Source organism: Monodon monoceros, unplaced genomic scaffold (genome assembly GCF_005190385.1).
Source record: "Monodon monoceros isolate NGI ecotype Baffin Bay Population unplaced genomic scaffold, NGI_Narwhal_1 Super_Scaffold_15, whole genome shotgun sequence".
Lineage (NCBI taxonomy): Eukaryota > Metazoa > Chordata > Mammalia > Artiodactyla > Monodontidae > Monodon > Monodon monoceros.
Genome location: NW_021703771.1, coordinates 16,971,852 through 16,987,439, shown reverse-complemented (window position 1 = coordinate 16,987,439; position 15,588 = coordinate 16,971,852). Strand labels below are relative to the sequence as shown.

Here is a 15,588-nt window from a genome sequence, read left to right as displayed (position 1 = left end):
GCTTGACCAAACTTTGGCCAGGGTCTGAACCTTCTCCTGGGCCCATCTGTGCACTTTCTTATAAAATATAGTTTTTTCAAGAACACTGCTATGTCAGTTTAACCAGAATCCTCCACCCTCAATATCTGATCAGGATCCTCACCCTCCAACTACTGATTATCCTGCTCTGTCTGCAGCAAGAATCCTGTTAGGTTGGTTTTAACCAGAATCCCCTCTTACTCCTGATGTTTCCTCTTAAGAGTAGTTTTCCATCCACTGACCCTCACCTACTCCTTGGCTATAAAGACCCACGTGCCCACGCTGAGAGTTGAGGCCAATCTCTCTCTTCCACTGTAAAATACCATTGCAGTGGTCCCTACACCTATGATGATGATACTGAATAAGGTTGGCCTTACCATCTTAAGAAGTGTCACTGAATATTTTTTCTTTAACATTAGTCAACTGTTCAAAGACTTGCTCCCTTCCACCTCAGTGCCTTTTTTTTTTTTTCGCGGTACGCGGGCCTCTCACTATTGTGGCCTCTCCCACTGTGGAGCACAGGCTCCAGACGCGCAGGCTCAGCGGCCATGGCTCACGGGCCCAGCCGCTCTGCGACATGTGGGATCTTCCCGGACCGGGGCACGAACCCGTGTCCCCTGCATCGTCAGGCGGACTCTCAACCACTGCGCCACCAGGGAAGCCCCCACCGCAGTGCTTTTACATATGCTATTTCTTCTCTGGATAGGCCCCGTACTCCTTTTCATCACCTAAAGTTTTTCTATCAAACTATATTTGAAATGCTATGCCTCTGCACAATACCTTCTGATTCAACCCCTCTGACCTGGCTCATTCTTTAAACAGTACCATTTGTCAATATTTGGAAACATGGCTTACATTACAGGATAGTATTTGAAAATGCATATATGCCACATTTTGAAAAGTTTAATGTCATTTTTTCAATTGTGGTAAAAATGCATAAAATTTACCACATTGACAACTGTTAAGTGTACAGTTCAGTGTTATTAAGTATATTCAAATTGTGCAATTAATCTCCAGAACTTTTTCACCTTGCAAAACTGAAACTCTACACCAATTAAACAACTCCTTTTCTCTCAAAGATCATATGACCATATATACACCAGGGTTTATTTCAGGGCTTTCTATTCTATTCTGTCTTTATGCCAGTACCACAGTGTTTTGATTACTACAGCTTTGTAATATGTTATAAAGTCTTTTTAAAAAATTCCTTCTGCCTGAAACACTGAATCATAACTTAACCTGGCTAGTACCTACTCATCCTTCAGGCCTCAGATATTACCCTCTTTGGGAAGTCTTCCCTGACCTTTACATCTCCCCAACATTCACATACATACATCTTTCTGTGGACTCCAACCATACACTGTACTTCCCCTATCATAGAACTTACTTTGCTTCACTGTAATCGAACTGTGACTCCCAGTGGTGTTAATCCCTGTGACACAGTCTTTATCTATCATTTTAGCTTTCACATCCCCAGCTCCTAGCAGTGCTTGACCTACAGTAAATAACCAATAAATATTAAAAACTGAATGACAATAGAATATACTCCAATGGTAAAAAGAATAAAGTCTAATTGATTTAGAAAATGTTCCTAAGACATATGAGGTAAAAAATCAAGCTGCAGAATACTGTTTACAGAATGCTACCATTAATATAAAAAGGGGAGAATATATATTCATACAATCAGCATACATATGATATAGCTCTGAAAGAACACACAAGACAATAGTAAAGCTGATTACTTCTTGGAGGCCAGGTGGGAACTTGGGTGGATGGGGGCCAGGGAGACGGAGCCTTTTCACTGCATACTTTTTTTATACTTTTAAAAACACATGATTTATTCCCTCTTTATGGTATTAAATAAGTTTAATTTTTTAAAGGTATATGAATGAATAGTATCCCTAAAGAAAATCAAATAGCAGCTGTGTAATATGTGGCATTTTTCCCCCCTCCGTCTCATAAGAAGAAAATCAAAATGAATAAAACCTGTATCTTCAGTGTTACATCTGAACCCAGTCATCCCATCATTCCCAAAGAACCATGGAGACTAAGAATTTAGTTGATAAAGTACTTGCTTTGTTTAGTAATCTTCAAGTGGCATGGTAAGTTAATCTTTGAATATCCTTTCTAAAAGCATAAGCTGTGTATAAACTGCATTTTGAGTAAATATGTACTGCTTATGTTCACATATGTGACATGTTCACATACTAGCTTTACAAGATGTGGTAGCTAGCTTCCAAGATGGCCTCCGATGATCCTCAAGCTCTTGTGTAGTCTCCTCCTGAAATTACTGCTGGCCTATGTGAACAATAAATAGAATACTGCAGAAGTGAAAACAAGGCCATAAAAGACACTGTGGTTTCCACCCTGATGTCTCTTGGATCTCTTATTCTGGGGCAAGCTAGCCTTTATGCCAAAAGGACATTCAAGCAGCCCTGTGGGGAGGCCCCTGTGGGAGGAACTGAGGCCTCCCTTCAACAAACAGAAATAACTTCCCAGTAGGTGAGTGAGCCACTTTGGAAGGGGGTTCTCCAATCCTAATTAAACCTTTAGATGACTGCCACCTCACAAAATCTCAAGCCAGAACCTCAAAGACAAACGGCTCCCCAATCCCTCCTGAGATTTATATTGTTGTTTCAGGTCACTACATTTTGAGATAATGTTACGTAGCAAAAGAGAACTAAAAAGTTTATTCTCAAATAATATATTCCTTTTTAAACCACACCTGTATTATAACTTAAAAGCCATAATTTAAAAAGTAGTTAACAGATCACGTAAAATTGGCAGCTTCAAATTATAGAATCAGGTAGGCTTGGAGCAAAGAGTTTTGAAGACAGCCTTCCAATAAAATGCCAGTTGCCATTAAAAAAAAAGATAAGTAATTCTGCTGGAACCCCTCATTCAGGCTCAAGGGTGAAATCCTGATTAACTGGTGTAACACCTATGAAACTGGTGGTATACAGTATGGAAGTCATTTAAATATTTATTCTTCTTTGAAAATGACAGACATTAACTTTAAAGCAAGTACCATATTTTCTTTTTTCCTCAGGAGAAAAACCTCTGTCAAGGAAACTTTAAAATTGTTTAACATCAACATTGTTAATGTTGTTAAATTGATCATACTACCCAAGGTAGTCTACAGATTCAACGCAATCCCTATCAAAATACCAATGGCATTTTTTTATAGAACTAGGACAATTTAAAAATTTTTATGGAAACACAAAAGATCCCAAATAGCCAAAACAATCTTGAGAAAGAAAAACGGTGCTGGAAGAATCAGACTCCCTGACTTCAGACTATACTACAAACCTACAGTCATCAAAACAGTATGCTATGGTAGAAAAACAGACAAATAGATCAATGGAACAGAGCGCCCAGAAATAAAACTACGCACCTATGGTCAGTGACATGACAAAGGAGGCGAGAATGTACATTGGAGAAAAGATGGTCTCTTCAATAAGTGGTGCTGGGAAAACTGGACCACTACATGTAAAAGAATGAAATTAGAACATTCTCTAACACCATATACAAAATAAACTCAAAATGGATTAAAGACCTAAATGTAAGGCCAGACACTATAAAACTCCTAGAGGAAAACATAGGCAGAACACTCTTTGACATAAATCGTACCAATATTTTTTTTGGATCTGTCTCTAAAGCAAAGGAAATAAAAGCAAAAATAAACAAATGGGACCTAATCAAACTTAAAAGCTTTTGCATAGCAAAGGGAACCATCCACAAAACAAAAAGACAATCTACTGAATGGGAGAAAATATTTGCAAACGTTATGACTGATAAGAGGTTAATATCCAACGTATATAAACAGGTCATACAACTCAACATCAAAAAAAACAACAACCTGTGTTAAAAATGGGCAGAAGAACTAAATACACATTTTTCCAAAGAGGAAATGCAGATGGCCAACAGGAACATGAAAAGATGCTCACCATTGCTAATCAGCAGGGAAATGCAAATCAAAACCACAATGAGATATCACCTCACACCTGTCAGAATGGCTATCATCAAAAAGAACACAAATAGGGGCTTCCCTGGTGGCGCAGTGGTTAAGAATCCACCTGCCAATGCAGGGGACACGGGTTCGAACACTGGTCCGGGAAGATCCCACATGCCGTGAAGTAACTAAGCCCGTGTGCCACAACTACTGAGCCTGCACTCTAGAGCCCATGAGCCACAACTACTGAAGCCCACGTGCCTAGAGCCCGTGCTCCGCAACAAGAGAAGCTACTACAATCTCAAGCCAGAACCTTGAGAAGACAGCGCACCGCAACGAAGAGTAGCCCACACTCACTGAAACTAGAGAAAGCCCACATGCAGCAATGAAGACCCAATGCAGCCAAAAAAAAAAAAGAACACAAATAACAAATATTGGTGAGGATGTGGAGAAAAGAGAACCCTTTTACACTGTTGGTGGGAGTGTAAATTGGTGCAGCCACTGTGGAAAACAGTATGGAGGTTTCTCAAAAAACTAAAAATAGAACCAGCAATATCATAAAAATATGATCCAGCAATTCCACTCCTGGGTATATATCTGAGGAAAACCCCCACTAACTGGAAAAGATACATGTACCCCAATGTTCAGAACAGCATTATTTACAATTGCCAAGATATGAAAGCAACCTAAGTGTTCATCAACAGATGAATGGTTAAAGAAGATGTGGTACATGTATGGAACACAATGGAATACTACTCAGCCATAAAAAGAGAATGAAATTTTGCAATTTGCAGCAACATGAATGGACCTGGAGGGCATTATTCTAAGTGAAATAAGTCAGAGAAAGACAAATACTGTATGATATCACTTATATGTGGAATCTAAAAAGTACAACAAACTAGTGAATATGACAAAAAAGAAGCAGACTCACAGATACAGAGAACAAACTAGAGGTTACCAGTGGGGACAGGGAAGGGGGAGGGACAACAGGGGTAGGGGATTAAGAGGTACACACTATTATGTATGGAATAATATACAAGGATATATTGTACAACACGGGGACTACAGCCAATATTTTATAATGACTATAAATGGAGTATAACTTAAAATTGTGAATCACTATATTGTACACCTGTAACTTATATAATATTGTACATCGATATTCAATTAAAAAACATAATTAGAAATGCAAAAAAAAATTGAGACACACTGTAAGACATGTAAGTGTATATGAGAAGCCACTGCGCCAAGTGATGACTCTTCATCATGTTGAAGATAAGCAAAAAGTATAACTACAGAATGGGATGGCATTTATGGTATATAATATAAAAAATTCCAGCTATCTGGAAAATTTGATCACAATAACGCATATACTAAGGGTTTCGGGTGGCTGATACTCTACTGTATTTTTTCATAAAATAACAGCACAAGCAAAGCAACTGGAAATGCAGGGCTATTTATATATATAATGCAAAGGACTAAGCCTGCTATGCTTTTATAGTTTTTCGGATTACAGTCTGCTGTCACTTTTAAGTGATAAGAATTTATTTGCACTGCTTCTATACTGCTGCTTTATTTTATAGTACAGACACAGGAAAGAAACTACTTGCTTGGGTGAAGGTTTTTTTATGAAATAAAAACTATCCATCCAAAGGGCTCTTGTCTTATTTCCAAATTTAGGTTGCATCCCAGAACTTTAGATTACCTAGTATTACCACTCAGGTAAAGTAGTTTTTGGAAAATAATAGCACCAAACTAAATGGTCTATTTACCTAAATTCTTTGTTCATAAACATGAAACAATGGCAATTTAAACACTAAGTGCATAATATAGATGTATACCGGTAAATAACGTCAGCAAGTTGAGATACAAAGTATATTTTATAGAACAAGAGTAGGGAATTTATTTCCTTTCCTGCTCATATAAAACTCCATTAAGAGAGGAGAATTTTTCATTACCTCAGAAGAAAAAAGGCTGGAAATGTCTTCTGCAAGATGGAAATAAAAATATACAGCTCAAACTTGAGAATTGATGAGAGAAAGAAGTAGAGGAGATTATCAGACTCTTTTAAGTTTACTACCTCATCTACTCTTACAGGAGCTTTGCCAGATAAACATATTATTAACATTTCATCACTCTTGAATCAACAGTCATCACTTTGTCATATCAAAGGCTTTAACTGGTTTTAAATTTAGATTTATTTCTCTACAGTCAAAGGTTTATCTTAAAGCTAATGTACCATAATAACAAAAAGATGTTTTATTTGTAAAAGTTATTACTAATATTAAAAACATTTTTGAAGAAAACATTTACCGATTCAATAATGATCCTACTTAACTTTAAAAATGCAATACAAAGATGAAACTCAGTACACCTTTTAATTTGCAACTGAGGCTTTATTTCCCAGTTCTTACACAGATAAAATTCTAAGGAATTCTCAGGCCCTGATTAAGCCAGTACCTCCCAAATTTTGACCACCAATCAGATGCGAGAAGATTTTATGGGGCCCAAGGACAGGGCTAAGTGACACTGAATCAAGCGAGGAAGTTCTTCTCCCTTCATTTTCTTTCAATTCCTCTGACTACATCAGGAAATCTCAGATACCTGCTTTTTATTTATGGTGGTTACTTCAAGTTTCCTTTAAAATTATGTTAATAATTATATTGCTAAATATGAAGTAAGTACACAGGAAGTATGCAGATATGGCCAAAATTCTGAAGCTGATATAAGAATGACTTAGTCAAGTTTGAGAAATACTACACTTTCTATTTGGTCAACAAATATAACTGCCTATTATGAGCATGCCGTTGGTTTTGCCATCATGCAGGACAGAAAAAATGTTCAAAGAAATGTAAACAGGAAAGTCAGAAAAGAAGGTAATTACTTCAAAATGAGGTAATTAAAGGATTCACAGACAAGGTGGCATTTAAGCTAGAACTTAACAGGTACGATTTACACATGCAAGAGACAGGGAGAACTTTCAAAGAGAACAAAAGCGTAACAATACAGCCCTGAGTGGTGTGTGACATGTTCTAAATCCTGACTGTGGAGGTGGTTACATGGGTGTGTACATAATGTACACATAAAACGAGTGCACATTATTACATGTAAATTATTCCTTGATAAGTGTGATACTGTATCTTTGACCTATGCAAAGAAAATCACTGAGGTTTCAGGCTTGGATAGTTTGGGAAGGGGAGGTAAACACAATCAGGAGAAGGGAAATCCCAATTCAGACAGGAGGATCAAAAGTACTTATTTTCATATAATAAATTTTCAAAAGTTGTTAGCTATTACACAAAAATAGCAGCTCCATACTTAATAGTTTCATTTCAGGGACAGAACTTACCTGAATTAAGGCTTACCTATTATAATTAAATGTACTGTTCCCCACCCCCTCAAACAAAGAAGCACATTAACAGTACTCACCCCTAACAAAGTAACAAAGAATAGACAGAAGTAGCCACACAGGTTGTGTTGTGCTACTGACACCTGAGGGAATTTAGCAAAATGATTTGAGATTGTATTCAACACAGACCTTGTTTGTAAGCAATTTAGAAATAACTGCCTTAGTATTTACATTTTAACCTTTAACTCTTTTTTTTTTTTTTGCGTGATACGAGGGCCTCTCACCGCTGTGGCCTCTCCCGCTGCGGAGCACAGGCTCCGGACGCGCAGGCTCAGCGGCCATGGCTCACGGGCCCAGCCGCTCCGCGGCATGTGGGATCCTCCCGGACCGGGGCACGAACCTCTGTCCCCTACATCGGCAGGCGGACTCTTAACCACTGCGCTACCAGGGAAGCCCCTAACCTTTAACTCTTTTCAATGATCTAAGCTCTTAAAATTATTTAGTTATTAAGTACATTTCAAGTGGCTTTTATCACATTTCATAGGTTAAGAATTCATGACTAGAAAGTGGAATCACTGTAAAAAAAACAATGCAATCATCAACAAGTCTTTACTTCTGGAACTTTATAATGCCATTCTTAATAAAATCAATAACTTGACCATAAAATCAAATTCCAAACTTGAATTAATTACAGTTATAGAAAAGCATCAAGAGCCCAGAAAAAAGATGATACTCTTCCGCCATAAATTAGAGCATTAAGGTTCACAGAAACCTATGTGAATCCTCAATATCCTACTAAAGCACATATAAGCCCTTTGGTCCAATGAGTTGCCACCAAGCTTAAGCTGAACACCATAGAAGCATACAATGTAGGGAATTTTAGAGCTGAAAGGGGACTCAGCTCAACTACAGTAATTTTCCAATCGGATTCTATGTAATTATACCCTAGGAGACGTTAACAGGTTGGCCATGAGAAAATGTGCTCTCTGGCCAGGTAAGTCTAAGAAATGCTTGGATAACCTTCCCCGGGAAGCTTACACCCTGGAAGTGCACGTGCGTATTAGTACAGTAGTAAAGGTTTTGAGAAGTCTTGCGGTTAAAAGTAAATCAGAGGCTAAGCCTGATGAAAACCAATGTGCTCCCAAATTATTTGCCATGGAACACTGTTTGGGGGCAGTAAGAGTATTAATGGATTCAGAACAGTGTTCAGGGGAAACAGTTTGGAAAAATGTGAACCTATGAAATTCCCTTAAACAGATGACAAATCTGAGGCCTAGACAGATCACACCTGGTCATCAGGAGAACAAAGGACTTGAATGAAATCTCTCCTTCCCAGGCAAGAGTTCTTTCCACTAGTTTAACTATTAAATAGGACTCCTTTGACTGCATACAGTCAAACATTTAATTAACATTTACTTTACATTTAATATTTTGGTTATGGTGTTACATTTCCAGGTTTGTGTATTAACTTAGATGTTTTTAATTCTTTGAGTCTCGGGTTCCTGATAATCAGGGTCACCTGGAGATCTACTGTTTAGTAATTCTGGGTAATGATTTAGTTCAGAGTGGCTGAAAGTAATCACTTTAAAATAAACCATTTGTACTACAACTGGTTTTAATTTACTCTCGTTATAACTTGTCAGCTCAACAAAATCACTGTTGTTTATCAGGTGGAGAGTTACTTACAACATAAAGCTAACATATGTTATCCACAGTAAAATGCGAGATCTTATGTCTACATCAAGACAGCCAACAACATCGAAATTGAAGGATTTTGTCTTTCTATAGTTCGGGATTTATTTCTCAGGCAAAAACTTAGTTTCCTATCTTTTCTGTAATCACAAAAAAAGTTTTGATTGCTTTAACTGCAATCTCCAAATCAGATTTTTCCAATCTTTACATTTCTCAAACTCCACAGAACTCTAAGAAAGTGTAAGAATAATCAAAACACAAATTACTTAGCTTTAAAAAAAAGTAGTTGTGTGCCACTCCCCTTCCCCCTCCGAGAATGGAGGAGACCGAACAAGCGACTATTGTTATGTTGCAACTTTAAAAGTCTCGGGAATCAAAGGTGATGATTGTTAACAACTTCCTTATAGCTGATCTGACTTCCTCTAATAAACTTCTACACTCCTTTCCAACCTCCCCGCATGTAATATGAACCAGGGCGGGCATTTGTGTCTCCTCAATCCTAAACCAACCCCCCAGATGCAAGAGGCCGCACGAAGCCTCGATTCCGCCAACACAGAAGTGCATCCGCGCGCTCTCATTGCACAGGTGCGAGTTCCACCCCAACCTCGCGCACCGCGCGGCCCCTGCGCAGGAGGCTCGGCCCGGTCACCCGACGCTCCGGCCCCGCCGGCCCCGGCCTTCCTCGCGGCGCCGCCGGCCGGCCCCGGCCCGCCGGTCCCCGCGCAGCTCCCGCCTCCACGGAAACCAGAGGGCGGCCGGCCGGCCGGCTTCGCGAGTTCAGGCGGGGCCGGGGCAGCAACATCCCCCAACCCATCAGCCGACCCGCGGGGAGTCCCGGCGGCTCGGGAACAAGCCGGGCCAAGCAGGCCGCTCGGGGCCGGCGGCCGGCCTCGCGACCGCGTTGGGGGCGGGGACGCTGTTACCTGCCGGGGCTCGGCCGCTTCCTGCCGGCACCGCTCTCCTGGCAACCGCGGCAGCGACACGGAGGCCGGGAGCCGGAGGGCCTAGTGACAGCTCCCGGCGTGCACCGCGCCCGCGCTCGCGCCCACGCCGGCGTCGACGTCCTCGGCCCTCGATCCCCGCCCCCGGTCCGCTCCTTGCCTCCGGGCGCTAGCTGTAGCCACAGCGCCCTCAAGCGGACTGTCGGGGAAGCGGCCCATCACCACCAATTGAGGGAGCGGACCTGCAAAGGGCTGTAGCAGGTGTTTTCCACGCGCCAGCCCCATCATGATGGGTGGAGAGATGGAAGGGATGCTAGGAGTTGAAAATAGCTTTTAAATATTATTTAAGTATTTGTTTAAATTGTTTAACTAATTGTTTAATTCCTCAATATTATGGAACCCCAAGCACAGAGAGGTTAAAAGATTTGTGAAGTTAGGAGACAAATAGTTGTTATCACATAAGGAGATATTTTCATTCTAGAACCCTAGAATCATGTTGTTACAAGAATTGCACCCTTTTGCCTAAAATGTAGGGTGAAGAAAATGGTTGATTTCTTTTGCGAATGTGAAATACATGAATACATGAAATATAACAATTCTTAAAAATAATGAAACATCAATTATGAAGAGCATGCTGTGTTAAGAATGGTATATAGGGAGTTCCCGGATGGTCCAGTGGTTAGGACTGCACGCTTCCACTGCCGTGGCCCACATTCAATCCCTGGTCAGGGAACTAAGATCTTGCAAGACGAGTGGCCCACAAAGAAAAAAAAAAGTTATATTTCAAAGAATGTGTCAGTATTTAGGCACTTAATAGCTTTGAGAATTAAAGGTGGAAGGCATAAGGAGTCGAAATTGTGGAGGGAAATAATCCATAAACCAATATATCATATATATTAGGAAGAAAAAAAGAGTTTTATTTAAGCCAAATTGAGGACTATAGCCTGGGAGACACAGATTGAAGAAACACTTGAATTGTGTTCCACTGGACTACAAAATGGGGGCAGCTTATAAAGGCAAAAGGCCCAAAATTACATAAATTATTTGTCAAGAATTAGGATTGGAGCTGGCAGGAAGTACGGGTGCTTGTTACGTAAGGATTGGTTGGGGTCTGAAACGGTTGCATAGTTACAAGGGGAGACCTTGAGACTATAAGTTTGCAGCTGGCAGCTGCTAGCAGATATTGTTCTGAGAATGGTTGGTGGCGTCCTTGAGTCTGATACAGTTCAGAAAATTTAAGTTCTCAGTAATACAAGAACGTGTCTGAAACTATGTCCACGATGACCACCTTGGCTCCATTTGGAATGCCTGAACCACAGTTACTCCATTTTTTTTTAATGCATGTCTTCTTTAATGGTTAAAGTAGATGCACGATGCATTTTTTTTTTGGCCGTGCCAGGTGGCATATAGTATCTTAGTTCCGAGACCAGGGATTGAACCCACGTCCCCTGCAGTGGAAGCACAGAGTCTTAACCACTGGACCGCCAGGGAAGTCCTCAATGCATATTTAATAGGCCACAAATAGGCTGTTTTGGTTATCCTAAAGTTCAAGTTAAACCTTGTATAAGCCAGAATGACTTCCCTATATCTTAATATGTGAAAATTTCTTCCATCAAAACCATCACGCTTCATCACCATTGAGATGAAATAGCAGTCAACTTAATTCTTTTAATTGTGTTACCTCCAGCCATAATTTTTAATTATTCTGATGGATACAGGAATTTGTGAGGCAAAACAATAAACTTTAAAAACTCCAAATATAGATTTTAGAAAAACTGTCTTAAACTAGTATCTCTAGGGACATGGCTTTATTATTTATTTGGAAAATCTTCAAATTAATACGTTTGGTGTGTGATAATTGTGACGTTGAAATGATAAAGTAGAAAATCAATAAACATACGATTTTCTACATACAAGCAATCATTGTTTCTATTTTTTTAAAGCCTCTTGTTTGAAAAGAATTTTCATTATAATACCACCATGGCCTTATATTTTAATATATTCCCATGATAAGTACTTACATTGTGTTAGATCCTTTTCTTTACTGGGTCAAACTTTCCAAAAACATCTTCTAGTAGCATGATAGTACAACTTCCCTGAGTCAGTTTTTACTTTTGCAAAAGTGAAGAGCGGAAATGTACATATGGAGTCATTCTCATCTTCCTCTTTTCAAAAGTTATGGGAATGCTTGATCCTGTGCTCCATGATACTGGATTTAACCACACTCTCTTCTGCATAGATAACAGAAAACTTCTCTCATTTTTGCAACCGTTTCCATCCTGGAGCGACTGGGTCTAAATTGAGAAGAAACGCCACGTCAGTCCTGGACATTTGTTGCCTCAGACAGAGCTACCAAACGGCCGACTAGCGTTCATTAAAAAACAAAAAACCAACCGTAGTTCATTAAAACAAAAACAAAAACAAATCCAAGATACAGTGTGTTTGGGGTGGGGAGTTCGGCTCTCTGGCTTCCTGGGGACAGTGCCCAGCTATACCGACCCCTCTCCATCATCCCCCTCTCGTCCAGTCTCCTCCCTACCCACACTACCCAAAGCACTGCACTGGGGGTCTGACTTTGAAGGTCATTTCCAGGGAGCCGGATGCATCAGGTGGCACCGTGGGAGGACACTTCGGCTCCCCCCTCCGCCCATCTTTCTCCGCGCTCAGACCCAAAGCCGGAATTTGAAACTGCCACGCCCCTCAGATGGAGTCCTCGCGGCGGCGCGCTCTTCTCCCGGCAGGTGGCGCTGTGGGCTGGCGGGCAGCCGACCTCCGGGTCCTGGAGGCCCGCGCCGCCCACACCGCCGCCGCTGCCGCTCCTGCTCTGGCTCGGGTCGCACGTGCAGCCCCTTTCCGGCCCTGGTGCCCGGGGTCGCTGGAGCCCCTGGCTGGGTGCCCGCCATGGCGGCGGCTGCGGCGGAGGCGCGCGTGTTCCTGGAAGTGCGGAGACGGCTGCAGAGCGCGCTGCTGATCCTGGGGTAAGGCGGGCGGTGGAGTGCGGGCTTCCAGGCGCAGCCTAGCTCGCTTTTCGGCTGCCCGGGCAGGCTCCGCCTCCCTCGGAAGGACGGGTTTTTGAATTTCTTTTTTCCAGTTGCTTAGAGCTTCTGGGTTACTCAAAGTGGAGGTGCTCGCCCCCGCGCGCGCCCCCAGTCTCCCCTCGGCTGGCAATCTCAGCATCACCTGGGAACTTTTTAGAAATGCGTTGTCTTAGCTCCACATCAGCACTACTGAGTCAGAACTTAGATTTTAACACGTTTCCCGGGATTCAGATGCACAATAAAGTTTGAGGATACCTAATGTACCACACCGTTGACAGTGCCCTGAGTTTCCAACAAAACAGTGGAAAAAATGTTTTGATTGCCTCTTTGGGATCCTCGTTGTAAGAAATCTGTTCCAATGTGAGAGCTTCCTGTTTTGTAAATAAACTCCGGTGTTATTTTTTCCTCCCCAAAGTGTTCTCTATGCAAAGGAACTGACACACTGTTTCAGTAAACGTGTGTTCAGTGAACGACTAACCAAGGTTGCAGACTTCTTATTGGAGCTCATTCTTTTATTCATATTCGGAGTTCCAGTGAGAAGTTTGCAAGCGTTTAACTTGCTATTCGTTACACAAACAAGAAACTGTTAGGAAAAGTGTTCTCTTTTTTTGGTTTGGTAGTATATGGGACCTCGACTGTTCCCTTGTGACCACTGTTTCAAACAGTGTAAATTAGACGTTAAAATCCTGAACGTTTTATTACACAGTACCACTCTGAGATAGACTAATGCTTAGCCTTCTCTTTTCCTGAAACCAGCCGGATGTCTGGTGTGGCAGTTTTGGATTTGGCCTGAGAACTGGATTCAGTCCTAGCTTCTTCACCAGAGTAGAATCCTTTAATTTGAATGTTTTCAATTGTAAAATGGGGACGATGTTTATTACTCTTATTTCTCTTTCTCCCCTGCGTCCTCGCCTGCCCTTTCTCAAATCATGAGTTCCAATAAGTGCTGCACGTCCAACTCAAATTCACCTTGTGAGGTTATTTGGAGCCCACACCTTACACAAAACGAAACAAGACAACCTCCTTCCTTTCTCTCATCAAAGGGACCCTTCATGGTTCCCCTGGATAACTCTCCTTTCTTTCATCAGGTTAAGAAACCTAACTTTCCTGGACTCCTGTTTTGTCCCTGGTGGTCTTTGGCTGTTGAACTTTATCACCAGTCAATTTCCCCAACCCTAAAAGCAACCACTGTTCTGATTTCATTCAACAACGATTAGCTTGCCAGTTCGTGAACTATGTATAAATGGAGTCATACAATATGTACTTGTTTGTTTCCGGCTGCTTTCCTTCAACAGTGTTTGCGAGATTCACGTTTCATTTATGTCATAGCATATGTCAATAGGCCATTCTTTTTTTCCTGCTGAGTAGTTTTCCACTGTATGAATATACGACAATTCATTTATCCATTCATCTATTGCTGGATATTTTGTGTGTTTCTAGAGCTTGCTTGTTATGAATAAAGCTACCATACATTTTTTTTTTTTTGGCCACACTGTGTGGCTTGCTGGATCTTAGTTCCCCCACCGGGGATTGAGCCCGGGGCCCTCGGCAGTGTGAGCATGGAGTCCTAACCACTGGACTGCCAGGGAATTCCCAAAGCTGCCATACATTTTTGTGTAAGTATTTTTGCTGGGTCATAGGGTAGACGGGGGCTTTACTTATGAGAAACCATTGAACAGTTCTCCAAAGTGATTGTACCAGTTTACACTCTAACCAGGGAAAACTGAATTCTAATGGCTTCACATTCTCGTCTGCATTTAGTGTTGTCAGTCTTCGATTTAGCTATTCTGGTGGTATACAGTAGTATCTCATTGTCATTTTAATTTGTATTTCCCTGATTAATAATGTTGAGTACCTTTTCATTTGCTTTTTGCATATATGTTCCTTTGTCAAGTGTCTTCTAATATCAAGTTGTTTGTCTTATTGTTGAATTTAAATAGTTTTTTATATAGTCTGGAAACAAGACCTTTTTCATTTATGCCTGTGAGTATGTGAATATTTTCTCCCAATCTGTAACTTTTCATTTTCTTAATTGTGTCTTTTGATGAACAGAAAATCTTAATTATTATGAAATCCAGTTTATTGCATTTTTTTCCTTAATGATTAGTGTTTTTTGTGTCCTTAAGAAATCTTTGTCTACCTTCAGCTTGTGAGACTTTTTTCCTATGTTTATTTTCTAGGAGTTACATAGTTTTAGCTTTTACATTTAGGTCTGTGATTATGTCAAATTAGTTTTTGTATTTGGCATGTGGTAGGGGTCAAAGTTCATTGCTTTTCTATAAGGATGCCCAGTTGTTCCATCACCATTAGTTAAAAGGCTGTCATTTCTTCCACTGATATAACTCAGTGTCTTTGTCAGAAATCAGCTGACTATACTGTTTGCATGGTATGCCTTTTTCTACCCTTTTACTCTCAACTTGTGTCTTTATATGTAAAATTTTAAAAGCATGTACTGGGCGGAGTTTTTTAAAATCCATTCTGAGAATCTCTGCATTTTAATTAGAATTTTTAGTCTATTTGCAGTTAATGTAAATGATATGATTTTTATTCTTTCCCTAATCTTTTTTTTTTTTTTTGGTACGTGGGCCTCTCACCGCC

At 40.7% G+C, this 15,588-nt stretch overlaps 2 protein-coding genes across 6 annotated transcripts in view; one reads left to right on the top strand and one right to left on the bottom strand.

Annotated features, from left to right (window-relative positions):
- DOP1A (DOP1 leucine zipper like protein A) overlaps nt 1-12,085 on the bottom strand; it is a 114,408-nt gene extending 102,323 nt beyond the window's left edge. For 4 of the 5 annotated variants that reach the window (XM_029223667.1, XM_029223670.1, XM_029223671.1 and 1 more), the window contains exon 1: nt 9,935-10,036. The gene's annotated coding sequence lies outside the window, so the exon portion shown is untranslated. Of the gene's footprint in view, nt 1-9,934; nt 10,037-11,973 lie in introns of those variants that run through there. The other variant, XM_029223668.1, reaches the window with a different exon arrangement.
- Nucleotides 12,086-12,736: 651 nt separating this feature from the next.
- Nucleotides 12,737-15,588, top strand: part of UBE3D (ubiquitin protein ligase E3D) — a 155,585-nt gene continuing 152,733 nt past the window's right edge. The window contains exon 1 of the mRNA XM_029224005.1: nt 12,737-12,930. Coding sequence (XP_029079838.1) covers nt 12,854-12,930 — 77 coding nt within the window. The 5' untranslated portion in view covers nt 12,737-12,853. The remainder of the gene's footprint in view (nt 12,931-15,588) is intronic.